This window comes from Miscanthus floridulus, unplaced genomic scaffold (assembly GCF_019320115.1).
Source record: "Miscanthus floridulus cultivar M001 unplaced genomic scaffold, ASM1932011v1 fs_884_1_2, whole genome shotgun sequence".
NCBI lineage: Eukaryota > Viridiplantae > Streptophyta > Magnoliopsida > Poales > Poaceae > Miscanthus > Miscanthus floridulus.
In genome coordinates this window covers 85250-95713 of record NW_027097403.1, presented here as the reverse complement: position 1 = coordinate 95713, position 10464 = coordinate 85250, and the positions used below count along the sequence as shown (strand labels likewise).

Sequence of the window (10464 nt, the reverse complement as noted above, 5' to 3'; positions counted from 1 at the left end):
TTCTCCTGACGGCGCGGTGCACGCCGTGGCCGCGACGGACGAGCATGGAGTAGGGTGCCGAGGGGGATGCCCGCAGCGGTAAGCCAGAGTGGGGCAGCGCGGCGAGGGATGGCTGCAGCGGCGAGGCGGAGTGGGGCAGAGCGGCGCGGGATGGGGGCGCGCGTGGGGGGATGGCTGTGGCGGCGATGCAGAGTGGGGGTGAGCGGACGGCCGCACGGCACCATGACGGGTGAGCAAGTCGGAGATATTTTTAGAGAGAGATGATGGAGACGTATAGATAGATAGGCTTGTTGAGCCGGTAGCGCGCAGACCCAGAAAGGCGGCGTCCGGTTAGACGGACGTCCGTCGCTGAGCATTACCGATTTTCTTTTACTGCTACACTGCTCAACACTTCAACTGGCAGCTCTCCACAACATTAGCTTCCTATCCGACAACCAGGAACTTCCTGTTCGGTTGACTGGTTCGTATCGTTGCTGGTTCGTAAAGAAGTACTGCTGGCTGGTTTGTGTGAGAGAAAAATACTGTTCCGGCTAGAAATTTACGATCGTTTACGACAAGCCACAAGCCAAACGAACAGGTTGTTTGTTCACTTCTTCAATACTCCCTCGTTCAGGAAAACATATAATTCTAGCACAGTACCATATTTTAGTATATCATGTTTGACCAATTATAAATAAAAAACTATAAATATTTATAACATTAAATAAATATCATTAGATCAAATATGAAATATATTTTTATAATAAATTAACTTGGAGTCATAAATATAAAAATTATTTACTAAAAATTTGATCAAACGTGAATAACTTTATTTGGCACGTAACCTATAGTTACATGTTTTCCTAGAGAGAGGGAGTACCAGAGATCAGTCCACGCCGCCTGACTGGAGGATCAAGCATCTCACCCAGAACTTCATCACTCAACAAGGCAAAGGAACACGAATCTACAAGATTAGGAGGAACCAAAATCAAGCTGCTCATACATTAGCAAAACAAGCTTTTGTAGATATACAATACCAACCTCCAAGTCTATCATTTTGTTGTTTCAACAGAGGTCATGTCAGACAGTGCCCATTACTGGAAGCACTGCAAAATGTACTTACAGACCATGTAAGCATTCTAACAGCTAAATGCTGTTGAAATATATGCATGTTTGTTGTTAAAAAAAAGTTTTTTCACGACTGTGCCGAAGCACGCACTTCAAGAGAAAAGCAAGTAGTTTCATCAGGGTAAATTACACAATGGGCGAGAAACAAAAAAGAACAATTCTGAACAAGATGTCTGGAGATTACAAAATGATTTCGACAGGTGCAAGTTTGTGAGTAGTTCAGTATTTGCAACCTCTCTGGAGGGGTGATAACATACATAGGGCACTAACACTTGACGGCCCCAAAAAAGGTTAACCTGCAGAGTGTGGACTTTACAATGCTGCATCAGCAGACTACATCTCCTTTGCGTGTACATCTTGATTCCTTTTGAGCACATACGTAGTTGCCCTTACAAAACATGACATTGCCAAAAAAAAAAAATGCTGGAAGGGACCAAAACGATCATCGGGCAACCGGTCCCTAGGAACGTCGTGTAACGAAAAAATCCAGGACTCAGGGCGGCCGACGGCAGTCCCTGGAGAACAATAGTCAGACTCCTAACATTGCAACCGCTGTCCGACGCCGCTACTGTCCCTTGCTGGCGAGCCTCCGCTTGTACCGCTTCAGCACAGAGGCCAGGTTCTCCTTCCCCTTGGGGAAGGCGACATCGCCCGCTGCTGTGCCACTCCTGCCCTTGCGGCCTGAGACTGCGGTCTCCACATCCTTGATCATCTCCAGAACCACAACTGCAGTTGTGAAGGTGCCCCGGATTGGTATGGGGATGGGACCCATGGCTGTTAGCCCACTGTGGGGTGGACTATTGAGCACTCTGATGTCTTTCTGAAGACAAGCACATATGGTCAGAGCACTCCGAGGCTTGGAGAATGCAGGATCCAAGATTCCCTGCATAAAATAAGTAGCAAAAGAATCACAAAATGAATCATTGTAAGTGAAAAGGATAGATCCCGTATCTTTTTTTTTCTATATTATGATACCTTTTTGAATTGTTTCCAAATTTATCCAAACATAAAAATTGTCGTTTCACAACTATTTTCAACCATTTTTTGTATTCGTTAATTTTACAAATATGGAAAAATCCTGAGCCAGTCGTTTTTTATATTGTATAATACCATTTCCCGATGGTTTTCACCCCTAATTGTAAGTAAGTATTAAAAACAGAATATTATCAATTGCAAGCAAAAAAAAATCTTACACACCAAAAATGAGCACAAAGTTAAATTAGTTCAGGAACAACTCACCTGAAGACGGTTAAGGACATAGGTATACTTGCCCCAAAGTTCTGGTCTGCTTTCCACTCGAGACATGTCCAGCACTCGGCGGATGCACCAGACACCAAAACTAACAACGAGTGATGCGCGCCAAACACAGTCCTCCCCACAGTTGGGAAGTGTGCGCATGTATTGGATGCCCACCTGATCAGAAGAATGTTGCTGAAGATCACCATGAAGCAGTTGATTCTCAGTAGTCCCTTGCATCAATAACTTCTCAGATGCAGCAACTCGGTCAATTAGATCTTCATCGCAACCACCATTTTGCTTGAACAGCCACCCTGATCCCTCTAGCTTAAGGAGCTTCATAATGCAGAATCTGAAGGACTGAAGAAGCTTCGCCTCAGATTCCTTATAAGAGAAATCATCCTTGGCCATGCCACCTGATCTGCCTGAAAGATTAAAGTCACCTTTACTGAGCTCTGCACTTGACATGCCAAACAATTGCTCAAATGGTTGCTTAGCCCAAAGGGATCTAGCACTTGGGCTCATGTTCGACTGTGCCGAGAAGATATCACTCTGGAGCTTAGGAGGTGAAAGCTCGTCAAATGCTAATGGAGCCGCAGGCCTGGCTGTTGAGTTTGCATATTGAGATCTTTCTGACGCCAGCCTGCTAAGGTATGACTGGGGTCCAATGGCACCACCCAACTTTGCTTCATTCAACAGTGCAGCTCTACTTGCAGCGATTATTCCAGACATATCAGGTGAGCTGTGGTACTTTTTTGAGTAAGAAGGTGAACCAGCATTTTCATTCCCATCAGCAGTGGAAGGATCATAATACGATCTTTCAGGCATCATTGAGCCTACGCGGGATGTTGCAGGAATCTGTGAAGGAGTAGCACCCAGTGAAGCAAGCAGATTATGATTACGAGCATGCATCACGGAATCAACATAGGTTGGCACAGCAGACCCAGATGATTTTCGGAAGCCGCTGTGGGTCCAGTGGCATGCTAGAGTAAGGGTTTCGGCTGGCATTCATCTGTTTCAAGTAAGACGTGAGCTGGTACCCATGAATTGTTGCAGGTTGGTAGAACTGATTGTTGTCTGAATAAGATGGCGCACTAAAATTTGAGTTTAATCTTGCACTTTGCTCAAGTAGGCTGTTGCTTGAGCTCTGCAGCTGTGTATTTGGTAGCTGCATACCCTGAGACCAGCTTGACAATCCCATGCCCGGTCCCCTCTGAAGCCCATATGCAAGTTCCAAGTTCGATGTCTCATTCTTAGGGGACATCAGGTCCACTGAGCTTGACAAAAAAGCTGCCCCCCGCAATGAGTCTCTCACAAGTGGATTCTTGGGTATTTCAACAGCTTGCTTATCCGTTCTTACAGCTGTGCTAGGTTTTCTAAGGTCTATCCCAAGCAAGATACCAAACTTTTTTGTGCTAGCTTCTTGAGTGAGCTTACCATGGTAGTCAAACAGATGCCCCCAGAACTCATCAAGACTAGCAGCTAGCTGCCTCCTTGCTGCACGGCCCAAACCAGATAACCTCGAGAGACTACCATTTCCATTTCCTGCATCTGAGCCTTTTCCCCTGTTGAAGGTAAGGGATGGTGGACCATCATCAGACACACAAGGGGTGCTATCAACAATTGACTTCTCAGACTCCAAAGCATGCATATCTTCCTTATCCTTAGCTGAGAAAACATCTGTTTCTACTAAAACATCTCTTTCAGTCGTCATCCTAGATACCACACTTTCTACTGTGCTTTCCTCTAACACAGTAGAAGTAGGAACATTCTCCAAAGGCTCCGGCCAGTTGACTGCAACAACTGATTTTGTCTCCTCACGAGTAAATGACGGGGAGGGGCAGGTTTCAGGAGCAGTGGATGCATAAGCAGTAGATTGTTGAGAGTCGTGATCAGATTCTACAGCAGTGTCAGAAGTATCCATATAGTCCATGGCCAGTTCCGGATGGCTGTCAGGCACATCCCTGGGAGAAGGGCCAACATCTGATCTCTGATCTTCCTCATATGTAACATTGTCCACCTTAACATCTTCCCTTTCTTGAGGAGTATTCAAGAGTTCTCTCTGAGAATGCACAGACCATTCATGGGATTCAGCTTCATGGCTTCCAGATCTCAATGGTGTAACAGCCAGGTACAGTGAAAAAGCCACAGATACACATGCAACTAAAACGAAAAAAGTATATGGGAGCACCACAGGGCTTCCAGTATATCCTTTCAGATTGTTCATCCAGCCACTGTCGCCAAATAGCATTTCTGCCACAAATATGATATTTGAAAATAGCATAAGGAGAAATGCAAGAAAACCCAGTATCTCCAGATGCAAAGACACTCTATGGGCTCCCATTATTGATCTTGATGAAGCAACACGAAAAAGTGGGATGACTGAAGATGGAAGGAGCATGGCCTGGATAATCTGGCATATAATTAATAATTGGTAAATCCCTTCAGCTCCTGCAACTTTCGCCCAGTATAGAGTAGGAACTATGGCAAAAACCTTCAGTAGGAGATGATGTCCAGAAAGAGGAAGGTTTATACCAAATAAATGCTGTGAAATCACTTGGCTACCGATAGCAGATGTCAGCGAGATGATGTGGCTGGAGAAGAGAAGAACCACTAAAAATATAGTTGGTGCCAGAGGGTTTACAAAAATCTGCAAAGTACTCAAAAGTTCAGTTTTTTATAGCGGAGTAGGATTGCTTCCTAAATAAAACTTTCAGCAGAAACTTAGCACAGAGCGGAGTAAACAAATAGGAAATTTAGGTGCTTACCTGATTCATTAGCTCTACAACATCTTGGAAGGTAATGAGAAGAGTATTAGTAGATTCCACTGCTGCAGAGTTCATTAGAACATAGTTCACCATAAAGATTCCAGTAAAAATGAACAATATTGAAAAAAGATGGTCGTGAAATAAGGCGCCAAGACCAACTGCAGATGACTTTTTCTGACCCTGCAAATACAATGTTTCTTGATTAAGAATACGCACAGAAACTGAAGACAATTCAGCAAAAACAAACTACCACAAGTGCGCAAACTTTCGCTACTTTCATTTTTTGCACATGTCAATATTATCCACTGAGCACGATGTGAAAAGTTAGAAATAGTACAATTTTGATGTTTTGTAATATGCTACAAACTCGAACATAAGATGCAAAATTTCATGAACTATCAAAAATTTCCAAAAGCTGAGCACAATGTGTACAGATGATGAGATGAACAAAGTGTGGATCCTATAGTGAAAACTTGTATGAAGTTATGCAAACAATTGAAACATGACTAATTACATCTTGTTTTATTTTGATCATTCGATGCAGTGTACCCACAATTCATCAAATTAATAAAGGAAATAAATATAGTTTACAAGTTGTATCCAATATCCAACTGGCGTGAGCAGAAGTTCAATATAATGATCTCGTTGCTGACTCTTAGGAGTTTCCAAACTCATATAGACAAAAGCCAAAATTGAAATACATGTAAATGTATGGTTTGAACTATTTCTAGCAAGCCGTTGTCCCCTAAATGGCTAAATTTTAAGTTCGAGTGCACTAATCAAACAATTTACCTGGACAACTGTTGAATGAATGTAGAAGTTGTGTGCCATTATGTTTGCACCAAGAAGCGCCATCAGAGAGTAAGCACTCTCACCACTGATCTTGGGAAATATTACGTTCATTGTGAGAGGAATTTGTGGCTGGCTAACCAATAAGCCAAGCACATAACTAAGAAGTGCAAATCCTGCTATGCAGGCATTTACTGTCCCTTCCATCTTCTTTCCCTAGAGCAGACATAAAGGGTAAGTAACTAGCAAACATAAAGTCACATTAGTGTATCAGTGTCTGTGCAAGTATCCTTCTTGAAGTAGTAATCTTACCAGGTGGGATATAGCATATGGTAGCAGATTAGGCACCACTGTTGCAAAGCATATCCCTGTGATGAGATCATCATATTCAAACAGGAGGTTGAATCCGAGTGCTATGCCAAAAATCTGAAAATTCCAGATATAGCCATCAGAATCTAGCATGTCAGAACTACTATGTAACATTGCCTTACAGGATGAGAATTCACAAATAACATCAAAAGATATGAGAGACATCCAAGGAAGTGTGCAAATACCATAGTCAGCTCTGATGTCAACAAGGACAATCCAGCTTGAACACCCAGGAAAATACATGTTGGCTGGTTGTACTCTTGGTGGCATATCTGTTTCATGTGAAGGCATGAAAAAGTTAGCAACTTCAAAGGAATATCATGAACAAGTAAGATGAGATAAAGATTTATTTTCCTTCAAAAAGAAGCCCTTCTACATCCAGTAGTATTATAATTGAACTATAGATGGAAAAGAATTATTTAACAAGGCAAGTAAATTTATACAGTTTGTTTATCAACAATCTGCATAAATTGAATAGCTCGCAATGAACTTTCCCTACTCTCTAGTCTTCTCAGTTCCTTCAGGTCCAACTCAATATCAAACCATAATATAGCGTTGTGAAATGAAAACAAACATTTACTGAACTAAATCTCAAGAGAAGGCCAGCAAAACCAAGGAACAACATCGGTAAACCGATACCTCTGCAAGATTCTTCCCTGTGACAGTGCCAATGCAAGCAGCAAGGTACTGACATACAATGGCAGTGAAGTTGAAAAGGAGAGCCAGCAACACCAGGTCGAATCCAAAACGAGAACCAGCTTCAACGGCTGCCACCCACTTCCCGAGATCAATGTACCCCATTGAAATCAGGAGTGCTGGTCCAAGGGCATGGAAAAACTTAGGCATACCACCCCTGGACTCCATAAATCCCATGCTCTGTTGAACATCCGTGGCATCCATGGTACGGCAAAAAAGAGAACGCCTTCCTGCGCAGCCGCAGATCAGTAGGAAACCGTACCAGTAAATAGAGAAGCAAACAGTACCCAAACTATAGTCTCTCAAACAATCCTGCTATTATTCATACAACATCTGATCAAACCCCCCGAAGCCTGACACCACTGATCCAATCATCTGCATAGGAACAATCCACAGCATTTAGGTGCCTCCAGTTCAAGCAGCTTCATGGCAAGTGAACAGCCATGGTTTTTGACAAGGGTCGTGCCAGATGTGGATAGTAGTTCTCAGTTTCCTTGTCCAGAAATGGCAGTGTGTACTCGGCAGTTTATGCACCACAACTCCACAAGGAGGTTTTCCCAGGAAGAATGGATTTTTACCAAGAGGTCAGCGGATCTTTGTGCCCAAGGAAGCAGTAAAACCTAGCTTGTCTGCCTGCAGATAGATCCAAACAACCCAATCAGCAACAAGAACTGAAATCCTTCAGGCAAAGAGAACCAACTTTTAGAGCGACAAATTCAAAGGGAAAGGGAAATTGCAATTGCAACAGCAACCAGAGCATAAAAAGGGCAAACCAAGAACACCTTTTGACCGAGTGCCAACCAAATCCATCAAATAACATCGAAAAATGCATTTATTTCGCATGGGAAAACCTCAAAAGCTTCCACCTTTAAGCCAAAACTTTCTTCGTAGGCGTTCCCCGACCCAAGCGTAAGTTTCATATATTTCTATTTCTTACAAGGCCATCATAGGCTTCATTCAGAACTCCAAAGGAGAAGAGAAAAAGCAGCCCCAGTGACACCAGGCACTCGCAAGTCAAAACATCACCAAAAAGGAGGGTGATTCCTAGCAAGGATACCTAGGCTAAGCTAGCGCAGCAAAGCAAGATCCCCAGCGTTTGGTTTGCTTGCTCGATACAGTAGCAAGCTCAAGCTATGCTGCCCGAAGCTCCGATTACAACGTCCGGCAGCGACGGAAAGCTCGATTTGGGTGACAGCTATCTCGACGTCGGCGGCGGGAGCTTAGGTTCTGGTCGAAAGGACCTCGATTCAGGTGATGGGGATCTCGATTGTGGCAGCTCGATTGGGTGCCCTGGCATTAGGAAGCTTGATTTGGGCCGCACGGTGTTTCCGCCGCCGGCTCCCTCGAGTCTGAGGCAACTGCGACGGGTTCTCGAGATCAGAAGCGTAACTAGACGGCGAAACAAGCACGTACCTCAGTTCAGGCAGCGCTGCTGACTTTGATTCGTGGGCAGCGCAGCTCGTGGAGGTTGCAGCAATCGATCCCCCCATGTTGCAGAGTTCCGGCCGGGGAAAATCCTTGCCGAGGCGGCGGAGATTGCCGGTGAAAGGTAAGTTTTTGCTCGCTAGCAAACGGGTGGCCTCGGATCTGATTCTGATCTTTGGTGTAGGGAACTAAAAAATAACGAAAAATGAGATCGCTTCCTGGGGACCTGCTTGCTCTCGCAAATCGGCCGCGAGGGAGAAGCAGCTCAACGGGATCCACTGACCAAATCACGCTAGTACTCGCGCTCGCCTGCGTAGCTGCGGTTCCAACACGGCAAAAAGAAAAAACTCGCAAGAGGAGCTAGAAAAAACAGCAAAAATCGCGGGCAAACGCAGGGAGCAAGCAATGCGAGAATCATACCTCTTTCTGCTGCTGGTAGGCGGCTGAGGTCTTGGGCCAATTAAGGGGAAAAAATCGATGCCTTTTTCTCTGGCATGGGGCCTCTCCTTATCTGAGGAAGAAGTGGGGGGAACGGGACGACGAGCTGCTGAGGCTTTCACCTTCAGCTTGCTCGCTGCTCTTTTCTTATGTGTCTTTTTTTTTTTCCCCCTTACGTTTTGCGCGTTGTTGTTTCGTTTATAAGTCATATTTTTTTTACGAAAAAATATTATTTTTCTCTTACAATAAATTAGATAAATAAACAGGACATTGACTTCTTCAGGGTTTTTTTATTAAAATTTCTTGGAAGATTATGCGCTTACTATTTCCTGCTGTCACGAGGTGACAAGAGTGGGTTTGTGGACCAGCCCTGATTTCAAGAAGCAAGAACTGTGGTGCTTACGCTTTTTTGAGAATTCTTGTCATTTGTTCAATTGGATTAACTTGCCCGTTTAAATTCAGAAATGTTAAAAGGTCGGATATATATATATATATATATATATATATATATATATATATATATATATATATAAGGGGGAAATTTTGAAGAATCTGAGCAGGGAACGTTGTCACAAAAGTTTACAAGTGCTGAAGAAATTTAATTAAGAAGATAACTATAGGTAAGTACTATATAAAACCACAAAAAATGATTGCATAGTGCTGGTTGCTTTCACTGTTTGGGATAACATGAAAGCGTAAACGTTGCAACCTTTTGATTGGGTTGGACTTTGGGCACTTAGTGTGATTGCCACTTTTAGTTACTTGGTTCGTGATCAAGATTGATCCATACGTACGTACTAGGCCCGTGCTAACCTGCTAGCTAAGACATACTTCCCTTTCTATTGTTTTACGTGTCTATCTTTTTTAAAGCTTAATAAAATATTGGAATGACATGTCTAGCTTTTTTTATCTTTACAATATTTCTCTACCTTTTACGTGTAACTATGGGTGCGTTTGTTGCTTGGCTTAGGGTCTAACTAGTCTTCCATAATGCAATAGCCCCTAAGACAGGCTTGTGGAAGCAAAAAAAAAAAAGGTTGGAAGCCAGACTTTTATGGTTGTTTACTTTAGTTAGACCTGTCTCCAACGGCGCACGCAAAAGGCGACCCTAAACACAAAATGCATCGTGCACAGTGTTTTTACGTCCCAAACTCACGATCCAACGGAGGACGCATTCAAGCCAGCCATTTTGCGTAGCAGCGGTGTCGGAAGGCAAAAAAGCGTCGTCGTTCTCGACGACGCAAAACACACAGAGAGAGAGAGAGGGAGGAGCGACCGCCGGGGCCCGGCACAGGGCCGGGGCCGATGGAGGTCGGTGGAGGCGCGGCTGCCGTCGTGGAGTCCGGATCCGCTCGGCTGCCATCGGAGGGAACAGGGGTAGGCGGCATCGGGCAGGAGAGGGGCTGTGGTCGCCAATGGAGGTCGGTGGGAGCAGGGACATGCGACGTCAGGCAGGGGAGGGAGGATCCTGCCGGTGAGGTCCGCCTACGGTGGAGCAGCGCCGCCGGCAAGGGCCGCTCGCCGCCCGCGGAGAAGAGCGCCGCTGGCGCGAACGTGGTGAGGCTGGGGCCGGAGCTCGCCCGCACGGTGGCGGCGGGTCCAGATCTCGCCGGGCACAGCGACGCCAGGGCCGAAG

The 10464-nt window shown here is 44.7% G+C and overlaps 1 protein-coding gene across 1 annotated transcript; it reads right to left on the bottom strand.

Annotated features, from left to right (window-relative positions):
• Window positions 1-1246: 1246 nt before the first annotated feature.
• On the bottom strand, window positions 1247-8987 carry LOC136533452 (protein ETHYLENE-INSENSITIVE 2-like). The gene is given in 9 exon segments (XM_066526000.1): window positions 1247-1990; window positions 2347-3297; window positions 3299-4993; window positions 5112-5291; window positions 5904-6116; window positions 6213-6326; window positions 6455-6541; window positions 6909-7598; window positions 8811-8987. Coding segments are annotated over 8 exon segments (3819 nt in total). The 5' UTR covers window positions 7170-7598; window positions 8811-8987; the 3' UTR covers window positions 1247-1672.
• Between the last annotated feature and the right edge of the window lie 1477 nt (window positions 8988-10464).